Source organism: Populus euphratica, unplaced genomic scaffold, assembly GCF_000495115.2.
Source record: "Populus euphratica unplaced genomic scaffold, PopEup_1.0 scaffold413.1, whole genome shotgun sequence".
Taxonomy (NCBI): Eukaryota; Viridiplantae; Streptophyta; class Magnoliopsida; order Malpighiales; family Salicaceae; genus Populus; species Populus euphratica.
The window spans coordinates 323,798-338,336 of NW_011500055.1; the positions used below are offsets into that span (position 1 = coordinate 323,798).

At 31.3% G+C, this 14,539-nt stretch overlaps 2 protein-coding genes and 1 long non-coding RNA gene across 3 annotated transcripts; all 3 read right to left on the reverse strand.

Moving 5' to 3' along the window:
• Positions 1-97: 97 nt before the first annotated feature.
• Positions 98-2,225, reverse strand: LOC105107835 (uncharacterized). Its single transcript, XR_838950.1, has 2 exons — positions 1,391-2,225; positions 98-795 (listed from the first exon to the last, which is right to left on the reverse strand). It is a non-coding gene; the product is annotated as an uncharacterized LOC105107835 (long non-coding RNA).
• A 7,536-nt stretch (positions 2,226-9,761) lies between these two features.
• Positions 9,762-10,554, reverse strand: LOC105107837 (uncharacterized). Its single transcript, XM_011001901.1, has 2 exons — positions 10,186-10,554; positions 9,762-10,092 (listed from the first exon to the last, which is right to left on the reverse strand). Exons 1-2 carry the CDS (start codon positions 10,390-10,392, stop codon positions 9,766-9,768), a joined length of 534 nt encoding a protein of 177 aa, XP_011000203.1. The 5' UTR covers positions 10,393-10,554; the 3' UTR covers positions 9,762-9,765.
• Positions 10,555-11,563: 1,009 nt separating this feature from the next.
• On the reverse strand, positions 11,564-13,843 carry CYTC6A (Cytochrome c). Its single transcript, XM_011001900.1, has 7 exons — positions 13,687-13,843; positions 13,270-13,419; positions 13,052-13,181; positions 12,463-12,560; positions 12,180-12,211; positions 11,954-12,017; positions 11,564-11,858 (listed from the first exon to the last, which is right to left on the reverse strand). The coding sequence occupies exons 2-7, from the start codon at positions 13,327-13,329 to the stop codon at positions 11,718-11,720; spliced, it is 525 nt and encodes a 174-aa protein (XP_011000202.1). The 5' UTR covers positions 13,330-13,419; positions 13,687-13,843; the 3' UTR covers positions 11,564-11,717.
• Between the last annotated feature and the right edge of the window lie 696 nt (positions 13,844-14,539).

Below are 14,539 nucleotides of genomic sequence, written 5' to 3' on the forward strand. Positions count from 1 at the left end.
GGAGGGAAAAGGTCACACACTTGTCCATGATCACCAAAACTTGATATCAGTGATTAACTAACTTTTCATACAGCTGATATCAAAACATTAAAATCCAATTTTACATAATTAAGATATGCCCTATCACGAGGCCTATATTCCTATCCCTTATATTCTTTAATTAACACCAACTAATAAAATTCAAGCGCTCTTTTATGTTGGTGCAATATTCATGATACAACTTATCCGTATCTTGGCCTGGAATTAGATATGTAGAGTTGGATATAAAAAAATCATTTCTCCATTTTATTTTGTAAGGTTACAAATTTAATTTTTACCGAAAATTCCTGTTATTTGAAGCAATAAATCTAAGTTTTTGTCCCCGTAAGACTACCAGATGTGTGCATGGCAATTAATGAGCTATGCAATATCATGCCAATGAGCCTTGTTTCGATTGAATCTTTTTGGAAACTCTTGAGATACAGAATATTGATGAATAAAAGGGAAAAACAGCAATCTCACAGAAACTTCTGATGTTATGCTTGAATGTCTGATAAAGAGATTGAATCAGCTAAGTGCTTATGAAGCATAGGTAGTCTATAAAAATGCCCCAACTGCCACCTTAATACTATGTGAGGAAACTCACTGCAATTTATAATCTGGGAAACCACAGAATGCTAATTATCCAACAGATGAATGTAACATCCTGTGTAGTTTTGTCAATGTCTGTTCAGAATTGTGGGTCACCAACACCAAGCTGGACCCCTAACCGTGTGCAATTAAGGATGAAACCAAATTTGTACCACCTTTTGTCTCCTATTCAGTTTCACTCCCAAAATCAGTACAAAATTGTAAGGGGTAGGTGAGGCCAAAATTAATATAGTGAGAGACATGATGAAAAGACTGCAGAAACCAAGTATATATGCAATTATGAGAGCATTGGGTTTACCACCATATACACAATATAAAAAATAAATTAATATATACATTTCCTATCTAGCTTGCCTTTCTTGTGTTTTGTGAATTTAATTTACATATTGATTCTTGATACTACCCGCAGCCCACTAGTAAAGACAAACATGGAAGCATCCAGCCATGCAGACAGGAGAGATATGGATAATATATTGTCATTCTTGGCATTTTTAGTTGTTGTAAGAGATATAGCTGGATCTGAGTAGGTTAAAAAATCAACAATACACTGACTGGACAGGCAAATGCGTGAGTGTCTGCTTGTGTATGTTCGCATATGCATAATTCTTGTGTTTGCAATAAAGGAAAATAGAGGTTAATTATTGAGATCAAAATCACATCATAATCAACATGAAATTGCAATTTCAATGGTAACTAATCCAGAGATAAACAACAAAAGAAAAGAAAGGGAAGATGAAGCAAGAACCAAAGAATTGATCACCTGGTATAAAGCAATTGTGACTCTGTGAGAGCCAATTAGACCCCAGAAAAGCATGTTTCAGAATCTCTTCTGCTGTTTGTGAGTGAGTGATTGAAGCTGCAAGATGACCTGATGGAACCATATACTTTTATAGCTCTGAGTTCAAGCTAGTTTCTAATTAGGTTTCTACCTTTTTGCCTGGAAAATACATATACCATTTAGGTACAAGTTTACCTATGCGTCTTCCCTATTAGTGCAATTCCCTTTTCTCGACAATTTTACTGGGAAAAATCACCAGTATATTCTGTTTTCATTGCCTAAAAACTCACAAGCAATTGATCATCATAAGATCAAAAACATGCATCCTAAACTAGTAATACAAACATAGCTACCACGATTCAGTATATATCTTTGACAACATTAAATTTCTTCTACCTACAAATACTGCTATAAGATTGATGTTAATATATATATAAATGAGAGTAACACGTTCATTACCAGATCATGCTGGCAGCTTCAACCTCTCAAACCAACATATAAGACAAATTGAAGGAAGAACCATATGGGGGGAGTGAGGTTTGGCCTTTTTGGGGAAATTTGGAAAGCTAAGAGGTCTAATTTAAAGGGAAAGAAGCAGAAGCTTAATTTCTCACCTAAAGATTGACAAAGGAAAGCACGAGCTGTGCATGTTTTAGGTAGGGGAATCCTCGTGACTCTCCCTCTCCATTTATATAAATGCACCTCTCTCTTCTTCCTCCACTCTGTTGTACTGTGTCATAGATGGAGTATTTAATGGTGAGTTTTGGCCCTTCCTTACAGCTATTGACACAGACCTCTTGCCTCTCTTTCCTTCTCTCTTCTCACCACACAAGGTTACATGAATGAATATATCAATGAAAAGGGACCACCACTTGGTCCTCCTAACAATCAAAGAAACCCTGCTCTCGACTAAGATTAATTAATTTAATATCTTACTGTTATATGTCAAAGAAATTAAGTTGTTAAGGTCAAACTAAAAAGTGGTTGAATGAAAAATCAACTGAAAGTAACATGCATGATTAATTATACTTTTAACAAAAAAAATATTGTAAACAATAATTTCTATGAATATATTGGACAGCTAGGTTTGAAAATTAAATAATGAAATATGAGCGGGCATAAATCATTTTACCGTCGCGAGAAGCAAAGTAGGTGAAAAGAAGAAGACTCCTTGAAAAGACAATGAGATCAAGATCTTCAAGGAGTAAGAACATGGTAAATCTATGATAATGAGAAGATACTAAAAATAATTAATTGTTATTCATTCAAATCTTCTTGTTACAAAGATATATATATATATATATATATATATATATATATATATATATGAGAATATATATATATATATATATATTAGAAAACCCAAATAATATTCAATAGGAAACAAAATATAAAAGCTTAATAATACTAAATAGGAAAAAAACTGTTCATTCAAGTAGAAAAACTAGGAAATACTAATAATACTAAGTAAAAAAATAAAAATAATCAAGGGAAAATATTTATTTTTCCATAAAGTTTATGCATCAAATGGTGTTTCTAATTTAGGAAGATGTCCTGATTAAGCATGCAATAGTTTATGTCGGGTAAATGATCGATAGTCCATGTGTACAACCATTTTATGTAAAAATAGAATGATTTTAGCAATAAAAAAGGTTAGAAATCAAATGATGCCCTAGAGAGACCAGCCAGTTAGAGTAAGGGCTAGCCTTTTGACCTATTCTAAGGGCAGGTTTTCTAATAGAATTAAGAGGGAGAGTTACATACATAGCATGTGGATTTGTAAGATTAGGGTAATTGGAAGATGGGAAAGAAAAAGGGCAGTGCACGCTTGATTTGTCATGGATTATGTCTTTTACCCTGTGGACTGCATGGCCTGAGTTTTTTTTTTTATATATATATATTTTATATCTAAAATGGTGTGTGCTGCTAGCTAGCTAGAATGCAAACGGCTGTGATAAATAATCTTGGCATGATCAGCTAGGGTTTCTTATGTTCACTACTCTCAGCATTAAGCATGCCTAGCGACTAAAAATAAGGGCAGTTGCCATGTGCTGAGTGAACTCTTTGGACCTACAGTAACACCATTACAATAAATACTGTTTCATTATTTATTTGAAGTGTATGTATTGGCCAGGTTGGTGGAATCAGTTGAGGGCATCCTTTTGTCTTTAGCTTTGGGTGGTTCTTCTGTCTTTGGTTGACAAACAATGACATGTAGACAAGCCCTAATGGAAGGCAAGGACCACACCTTTTTCTTGAATATTTATATTAAATGGATAGGCCTCACATGGTTTTGCTTTGTGATTTAGCTCTAAGAGTTGAATCTTCATTTGATTAAGGTAGGTGTGGTGGTGGTTTGTGAATAAAGCAATATTGCGAGATTAGGGTTTTTTTCTTCTCTCTCTCTCACTTATTCATCGGTGCTCTCTTCTTTTCCCTATGTTTTTATGGTCCCACTTTTGCTTGGCTATTCGTTTGTTCTTCCTTTGTAGATAGGGTTTGGAGATGCCTTTTGTTTGCCCCATGGTTATCATTCTCTGCCCGTCCGGGGTGGTCTGATGTCCATTATCTCTTAAAGTAGGTTTTGTGATCATAATTAATTTGCTCCAAAAAATCTTATGTATTTATTTCAAAGAAATCCATGAGTAATTTCTCTTCTTTTTGCACCCTCCATTTCTAGTCTCTTCTTATCCTCTGCCATTTTTTTTTTGGGTAAAGCTCAAAGCGCAGTTGTTGGACACAGACAGCACCATTAAAGCTGAGCTTTTAACCAGAAAGTTGGGACGCAGCTTCACTAGTCACTATCCATTTAATCTAAATAAGGAGTTCAAATTATGACTGAGCTCTCCAAATGAAGCTGGCAGCGCTTGTATAGGCCAAAACAAATCTATCCCTGTACCCCTTTTTTATTTTTCTTCTTCTTTGAATTAGGGTACATGAAATGCTAGTGGAGCATATAGATAAATAAGATCGTTTTTGTCCTGTAATCTGTGGTTCGAAATGTATAATATTTTAAGTTTTAAACAAATGAAAAAAGAAGCAAGTGCCTAGGAAGATTAACTCTAAGAAGTAAAATCCTCCATTGATGTTCTTTTCCTATTTATCGAGGTCATGGGATCAAGCGAGGTGACAACTTGTACCAACCAGAAGCTTTTTAGCGAGTCTACCTTTGACCTTTCCACAGTTTTTTTCTTTTTAAATTCCTCCCTATATCTTTACATTTTACTCCTTGGAAAATGGATTTATTGATTGTCCTATCTGTCTCATAACATGCGTAATTTGAACTTTAGCTTAACCTTGAGCTAAATACATAGGTCCATGGCTCACGGAATCTTTTTCCTTTCCTGTTCTGTAAAGTAAGAACAATTAAAAAGATTGATTGATTAATATGACTTGTTAACTGCTCATGCATTTCTATGACCTAAATCTTGGGAGATAACTTTTTGGTTTCATGGAGCCATATCTAGGGTTTCTTAGGAGCCTCCCAAACCTAATGTCACTTGTCCTTCATTAATTGGCATGGGACTGAGAGCAGCGGCTTCTTGAGAGTCCAGAACCATTCATTTTTTTCTGATTCTTGTATTATGCTCAACTCATGATCAAGAAGTGGAAAAGAGTCTGTATATCTAGTATCAACCTAAAACAGGAAAGTCGAAATTTGTGTTCTATAAGTATTAAAAATTTTTAGAGAACACTTCCCTAAAGAAAAAAAAACAGTATTTAGAGAATACTTTTTTTAAGATTAAATTTATAGAGAAAAAACTAATAGTGGTGAAGGGAAAAAATAAACACATAAATGTAGTCATTTTCAGACAATTACATAATGATCAGTAGACAACCTCATTATTAAAAAGCAAAATTAATCCGTAATACCATATAGAAATTGACAAATCATTTCCCTCCATCCTATCGTGATTAAAAAAAAATCAAACTTAAATCCATTCTAATTAAGGGTGTGTTTTTTGTTTGTCTAAAATTTAGATTATTTTGATGTATTTATATTAAAAATAAATTTTTAAATATATATATATATATATATATTTAAAAAAACACTTTGAAATAAAATTTCTTCAAACATACACTAAATTTTATCGATGTATCTAACAAACACACCATCCAAGTCAAAACTCTCGCTTATATATATATGCATGCTAGGCTAGAGATAGGTTGTTAGTAAAAAACATTAAGCATTGTAAATTGTGTATAGATATAAATACTGTAATATTTTGTGTCAAATAGTAAATGCATATTTGAGATCGACACTGTTCTAAAAAGAAGTGTCTCTTGGAGAGCATGATTAATTAAGTTGGATTTTCTTGTCCAATTAAGCTGCTTGTGGGGGTCCTAGGCAATGTGATTGTGTTTCTATGTTTCCTATGCTGATCATGGTATAATTAAATGCGTAATGATGCTTTCGATAATGACCATGGCAAACATGTTTAGTTCAAATCTACGTATAAGATAATGATTAAGATGCATTAACCATAGTGACAAGTGATACGTGTAAGAATAATAAAACATGGAAAAAAGCAAACTAAATTCTTTTTCTCGTAATTAGGCAAAACCGAAACCAATCCTTGTAAAGATGCTTGACGAATTATGATTTGAATTCCATGGCTAAGTAATAGATGATGCAAAAGTCACCACCAAATAGGATGGATTATTCTTCCATGCTTACAATTAATGATATTATTAATATTACGAATATAGAATCACAACTATATATATATAAATGGTGGTAGAAAACTCAAAATCTTTATATTATTTTTTAAATGGAATCTCTTATGGCTCCAAGCTTTCAAAGTTCTCAAGTTTGACCCTTAAGTTTAAGGATTACTCCAAGAAAAGCGCACAGTACCCTGCTGGCTGCTCGAAATATTATTTATTTATTTATTTATTTTATTTGTAACCCTTCTTCGTTTGTTTCATTTTGAGATCGACTGTCATTTCATTGGCTCCCATTCAAAGAAAATGTTTAGTGGCTTTCTATTCTTTTTCACAGATCAAGGCGCAGTCACCACAAATAATGGACTAAAGATTCTTTTGTGCATGTTAGTGTTCTAGAAGTATCAAAGTCTTGGAGGAGAAGATGTGTCAAGGGTTGAAAAGTCAAGGCACATCACTACGAGATTGAATCATGAAGGGAATTATTTGCTTTCTTTCCCAATCGGGTCTCAAATGTTTCGGGCAAAAGTTTGATTTGATAATATGAAAATATATAAACATATCCAGCCCAAAAGAATAGTATAAGAAAAGGTTAAAGTATAAAGTGTAAGTAAAATCATATTTTTTTAAGGAGGAAATAATTAAAATCTGTTTTTAAGAGATCGAATTGATGTGATAAATTAAAAAAAAAATCAGGGTTGACCCATAAAAAGAAGCATCCTCTTTTTCTTAGAATAATAGAATTAGTATTGGCTCAAAAGAGAAGAAAAAATAAATCCATTTGGCATCTTATTTTATCCCACAGACCCATACCACTTTTGTTAATAGCTATTTATTATGAACAAGAGCAACCGCTTTATAATGAGTGTCATGAATACCAAATGTAAAATAGAAAAAGAATTCTCAATATATTTTACAAAAAAATTGAGGATTGATACCATCATAGGTTTGTTTCTTCTAAACAGGAAGCGGTGATTATAGATATATCTGGGTTGAGTGTGGATTTATAATTATATGTATTTAATTTAATTTATAATTTTTTTAGACTCGAGTGGATTATAAAATATATATATTATGTTAAACTATTTTTTATAAATATTATAAATAATCACGAGTTGAGTTTATATTATTAATTTTCATAGGTTAAATTTAATTAAAATTAAGATTTGATCTCAATAAATTAAATCAAAACATGTTATAAATTGTAATGAATAATTTAGGTTTAATATATTAATTGCATTAATTAATTAAAAAAAATCAATTTAGATGTAACAAATAATGGCTTGTATAGGGTATATGTGTTGAGTCAGATTAACTGAATTTTAAAAATTCTATAATACTAGTCATTTGATCCATGATATTAATTTTTAAAATTTTTTAATCTATTATCACATGTAATGTTTATATTATTTTACCTTAACATGTTAAATTAAGTTAAATAATACAAATATTATATATAAACTAAGATAATATAAATATTACATATATTAACACCCCTACTAAACTCTCCAAGTTTAAACGGGACTTCCAAAATCTAACTTCACTCATATCCAGCTCTCAAGGAACCGAAAGGGGGTAGTCATGAATCTAAATTCTTAATAATAAAATAAAAGAAAGAAAGAAAGAAAAACACCATCTTACGTAACCTAAATCTTGGGAGAACCTTTTTATAAATTAAATAGTTTGAATCGTATTTTTATTTTGATATAAAAGTCAAAGATTAATTAGATGGCAGCAAAATAAAATTAATTAGACGGGAGTAAAATATTATTATAGTTATTATTGATCAAGTCCATTGGTTTTAATAAATTATGTGAATTCTACTTTTCTATTTAATTTAGTTAGAAATAAAATATTTTTTAATCAATTTATATATTGTTACTAGTTAAAAGAAAAGAAGGGAAATTAATGTAAAGTTAAAAGAAAAGTAATAAATTGGAAGGTATATATATCGATCCAAGTTAGGGTTTTCCATATTTATATATAAATACTAAAAAAATTTATTAAATAAAATAGACTAGGTAATTAGAAAAATAAATCACAATATTAAAGTATTTGATAAACAACAACAACTACAAGAATGAAATATCAATTCAGCAAAAATTCAAAATTTTTATTTAAAAAAAACATGAAAACCGCCTTTGAAGATTATTTAAAGAACTAAAATAAATAAGCATATAAATTTTATGTAAAGAAAACTATCGTTATCAAATCATTCACTTGTTGTGTAATTTAGTGTTATTGTTACAAAAATTATTTTTATATTGCTTTCAAAATATTATAATTATAATAAATAAATCTAAAACAGGCAAAGAATTCACTGCACAAAATGTATTGTAGATCCCCTTACGTAGCACAACGGATGAACTGTTCATAATGTTTTTTTTATCACCTTTTTTCTTTTTAATTTGGTCCTTATTGGATCAAATTATAGGATAATTTATTAGGGAATGGTAGGGTTAAAAGATCGGGGAACCAAAAAAAAAAAAAGGAGTGATTGGCTTTAACAATTTTTAGGTGAAGTGTTTATTATAGTCTCTAGATTTTTCAAATTATAAACATTGGGTTCCTCTAGTTTTCAAAAATTAAGGGCAAAATAAATTTTAATCCCAAATTTTTTTTTAATTATTTTATTATCAAGAGAAAAAAATTTTGTTGGTAATGATTATAAAAAATAATTGATATTGGTATCAAATTATTTTATTGGATAAAAAGAGTTCATATTAAGTATTTTTTTATCTTAAAATTGCATAAAAAAATATATTTAAGCTCAATAAGATATTTGGTTTCAGGATAGTTTATTAGGCTTTTAGAGGCTATAAATCAATTTATCAAGTTACTTAAAATATTTTTTAGATGTTTTGTGTTAAAAAATAAATTGAAAATAAATTTTTGAATTGAAAAAACATTTACTCTAATTTTTTAGCTATTACAGTTTCTTAAAAAAATTGAAGCAAACAATATATTTTCCAGCACATCAGAAAATAAAATAAAATTAAGAGCCCAAGCAATGGGGCTTTACTAGATGAGCTAGGCTCACTAGCCTAACCTTTTTCAAAAAACAAAATAATAATTTTAATTAATATCTTTTTTATATATATTTTTTAAAAATAATTTTTAATTTTATATTTAAATAATATTCATTTTTCTTTAACTTATTTAAAATAGAGATTATTTTTTATGTATTTAATTTTTGAAGAGATTGTTATAATTCATTTATAACTTTTTTTTATCTTTTATATAAATGAAATTTATTTTTAAAAATAAAAAATATTTATTTCTGGATAATATTTTTAATTATATTTATTTACCTTTTATTTTATTCAATTAATTTTATATATATCTATTTTTACTATTATTTGATAAAATAAAAAATTAATTTTTATAAATAAAGTCTTTAGATAAAACTGTGTCAAAGGCTTGAGTTGAAGGCCAAATATCTTGCTTTATACTCCTCTTAGATTTTTAATTTTTATTGTTAATAATTTTTTATTTATTTATTAACACATATAGTTTTTTATTTATTTGATTAATTTTTTACCCAAGATTTTTTTTATTTTTACTTGGGATTTTTTTATATAAAAAAGTGTAAGAAAAACATACATATCTATTTTTTTGAAAAAAAAAATGTGACATAACTAGTTAATTCTATTTCAAGTTTACCTTACTGTCAAGTCCAAGAAAATCATGCTTCAAAAAGATCTGATTATTAAATTGCTAATAAATGGGCTAAAGTCCAAAGTACTGCCCGTGGTTTTCAATTTGTGAGAAGCTTGGTAACGGGACAGCCACGACGGCCCAACCCACATAAGCGGGAAAGCATAGTGCAGACTAGATTTAAGGGAAGCTTTAGGTGGCCACCACCATAGATAGCCACTGCAAAGAAATGGCGAACCGAGCTCAGGGCTCATGTAGTCAAAACATGCTTGGCACATTTCGTTTCTAGCTGCATGATCAGGTGATGCCCTAAACACCTTGTATAGGGCACCTGCCAATGTGTTCATAGGAGGTGCCACTTGCTGCGAACAAAAGCATTAATCATTTGTTAAAATCAGTGTCTTATCTTATGTCGACAAGCTCATCAGGGTTTTCATCGGCTTGTCTTACCTTACCCAGGGAGTAGAAGGACTGGGGATATTTGCAAAGGAAGATGTATCTTTGAGTTGAGGTCGAAGAAGATCACGTAGCAGCACAATGTGTGATAGAGCCAGAGTCATTCCTCCCCCAGTTAAATGAGTCCCCCATTGGAGAAAGCTGGCATGCTTATGTCTGTCATTGTTTTTATGCTCCCTTGTCAATTGCAGAAATGAAGGCATCATGCAATTCAGGAGGGTCTGAGATATGTAATTTGCTTGATTTTGTAACGAATCAGAAAAGCGAGAAGCAGATGCTGATTTCAAACATAAGAGATTTTCATTGCTTAGTACTATTTCACATAAAAAATCGTTCGAATAAAATCTTGGTGACCTGGGGAGCTTTGGTATGCTTCAAACAGGGAGCCATTTCACCATTAGAGAGGGAAGGCACTTTCTGTCCAGGAACATCTACTTCGCAGCGAATCTCGGTACTTCATGTCCATGATTTGCTTACGGAAGGTTGCAATTCTCCAGCAGCAAGCTGACAAAACAGGTTGGGATATCAGCCCGCAGAATTAGCAGAGCCAATATGAAAGCTTCTTCCTGCAACATCTGAATGAAAGTTCTCTAACGGATATGGTGGTTTGGCACTTTTCCCATCTTAAAAGATTGCATATCCAAGCATTCTTTCAGCATCAGAATCACTCACACAATCTGCAATTATACAAACATTACTTTAACATTCACTGTCAAAATTATGAATAGTTTTTACACCAAAACTTTTAGTTGGTTCAACAGATATATTGAGCTGGTCACCTTCATGGCCTAACCCAATTAATTTCAGGTAACTTCTAGGTTGTAGGAGTTCTCCAACAATCCTGCCAAGTCTCTTTCAATTTATTTCAGAAAACCTCCAGGTTGTAAGAGTTCTTCAGGACTGATTTTCTGAAATCAAATTTTGAGGACAATCCAAAACATTTATTAAATTTCCTTAACTACATCAGACTAAGAAAAACTTTATCTTGATCAAAGCGTAAAGAAATCCAAGAATATCGTGTCCGAACTAACATATCTATTTACACACATATGTAGTAACCTCACGAGGAAGAAGGCTATCAGCCTATCAAGATCAACAACTATCAAATTAATTTCTGCTCTCATATAAATATCTTCAAACCTATAAGTTCCCTGTTTCCATCTCTAACCCCATTGATCACTTCCGCATAAGCCTTATCACTTGCTTACCAATGGGATCAATGATTTCACGTAATTTTAATCTTAATCATTTGATTATAACAAGAGCTCATCTTTTCGTAGTTTTTTCTTCTTTGCTATACTAGAAATTATTATTCAATTCAGAACATGTACCATTCTGATAGTACTGTTTCACGACGGCAGGTCATATTAATAGGGAAAAAAGGAAGGAAAAAAAAATCATTGCAGGGGTTGAAAACTATCAATTTGTAACTTAATTTAAAATGGGTTTGATCCATAATGAGATATGGATGGAATAGCTCAGACACGATGGTTTCGGGCACTTGGGCATAATTTTTTTTTCTTTACAAGAATCAATCTTGACTAATTTCTATGTTTGGCCAGCCTTGATCTGCTTGTGACTTCACAAATTGAGCCAAGAGCTTAATCTCTTCATCCTGCAACCGTGGTCCAAATGTGCACTGTCCTCTTGGAGTACACCTCTCACCGAATCCCTATTAGCATCGCAACACCTATGATCTCCTTAACCAAAATCAAGAACAAACAAATAACATGGAAGCAGATACTTTGATTTCAATGGAAAACTTACAGGCATTCTCCCTTTGCCAAAGTATGTTATGCGATAAATTTCTTCTTCAGTGTCTGCTCCATTCCTGCTAGTGCATGCCATCATTCAATTTGTTTCTACTTCTTTAGAAAAAAAAAAAAAACAAGTTTTTCAACTCTAAAAGACAGAAATTTAATGTGCAAACCTAAATTATACAATGGAATTTGACCAGGAGATGGTATTTTCGTTCGTATATTAATTTAAGTACCTCTGTAGGTCCTTTGTGAAGAGCGTTGCACCCTGAAATCAATATGAAACTAACAAGAATTAACAAGATATTGGAAAAGGAAAATGGAGAGATGGTGATGGGAAGACGTCAGTGTTTATTATTGCCTTATAAAAACTTTTTGAAAGTGTTTTTTTCATATTTTTATGTATTTTTGAATGATTTTAATGTATTAATATTAAAAAATAAAAAATATTACTTTTATTACAAAACACTTTTAAAATTAAAAACATTATAGAGGATAAGCTTCCACCAAAAGACTCACGGGTTGAATTATGTTTCCACCAGCATCATGACAGCCAATGCAAGTGCGGCTAAACAATGAGGCTCCTCTTTGTACATCTAGGGTTTGTCCTAGTGACACTGCACAAACAAAAACATTGCCCAGAAGATTTAAAGCCCTATCTTGCAAGAAAATCAAATGGCGTTAGAAAAAGCATCTACAATTTGTTTTTTTTTTAATAAAGTTCTGTAGATATTTAAGTTTAATTGCCCGTGTCCTGCACTAATTATAATAAACTTACACAGATATGCAATTATAAATATACTTTAATCTCGCATTTCACTGTTATCATGTTATTTAAGTAGTTTAGCAGCATTTATGTCACTTGCAGTGGCAATTACGATGACATGAGTTGAGATACTGTTTATTATAATATAATACGTACTTAATACTGTATTTTCATTGAATACTACTACAATTTTCTAAGGTGAAAAGCAAAGCCTAAAAATCACGATGGCATATTGTGGCATTATGAAATAGAAGCAAGGGCAATTTAATCAATTGAGCATACGAAGCTAGCAAAAACTATAGAAGTAGATAAGAAGAAATCCTTTGTATGGCTGTAAGTTACCTGGGGTGTTGACAATGGGAGATAAGGCTACAAGGCCAGCCATTAAAGGTAGAGCCAAGCTCTTAACGAGCTTCACCTCCTCTTGCTTTAAAACAACTGGGTTTTGGCTTTCTCCTTGCTTTTCGTTTCCCTTCCAACGTGACATTCTCATTCTTAACAGCCCTCAGCAAGCTTGCAAATCGTGAGCAAAAACAAAAGGGAGAGACATAGATAAGTACCTTTATCAAGAGGGAGTTAGGTCCATGGCTGCAACAAGACATCACAGATGGAATCCACATCTTGGGGTTTGGCTATAGATTGGTGGCAAGAGAGCGTTAATGGAGAAGGCGGTGGAGACTGGCGAGGGGGATGGCTGATGAATTATCAGCCTATTGGAGAATTTTATAATGCAATGTTACAATATAAATGGGATTTTGACATATAATCTTAATTATTCATTGTTACAATTTATTTGTATATAGCCATTGCTAGTGTGTTAGACTAGGTTTCATAAAAATTAATGCAAAATTATAACTATTTGAACAAAATATTAGCAACATTTGAGTTTTCATAATACATAAATAAATAGATAATAGTAAACATTTATATATATTATCTTGGCTCCCCATTACAATTCGGTTTTTGTTGCTTGAAACTCTTGTCCACAAAATACATTGTCTCTCAATTTTTTACATTCAGTTTATGGACATTATACATTTATCTTTTAACCGTAGAATAAAATTAGTCTCGGTGAAGTGGTGGTGGACCCTCGACCCCTTCAAAAAAAAAAAATTACAATATGCTCCCTATACAACTAGAAAAATTTAAAATTTTGCTCCTTTAAAATTATTTTCCAGTTTTGAAACCCCTCTAAAAATAATTCATGGCTCCACCCCCCTTCTATACATATAAATTATTTGTACAATAATATATTTCATTTAGGTGTTAATTGTATTTTTTAAATTTTTTTAGTTTCATGTTATAATTTTTTAGTGTTTTTTAATTGTTTTGATAATTGGATATCAAAAATAAAAAAAAAATATTTTTTAATACATTTTTAAACATAAAACACTTTTAAAAAATCCTGCTTTACAATTCCAAACACTACCCTAACCAATCCAAAGAACAAAGGAAGGAATAAATATGATACCCAGATATTATCTTATAAGCTCAGCCATATAATTAATGGTGGCTAAATCATCAAGATTCAAGCTAAATTTAGGATTACAATTAATCAATAGGGACTAAATTGGATAACATCTAATTAGTTGGGGGATTCAATGTGCAAATTATTTGTCCTTTTCTCCCAAAAATCTGGTGTTAGAAGCCGAATATTAAGAGCTAAATTGTCAGGTTCTGAAGAAACTTAATTAGTCAACAAAAGAAAGTTGATTACATTACTCAAGAAAACGAGTTGATCATCTAACTCGGACTGATTTCTTTGACAACTTATGTCAAAGACAAAACGAACATCACCAGAAGATGATTGCGAAAAATACGTTGTTCCTA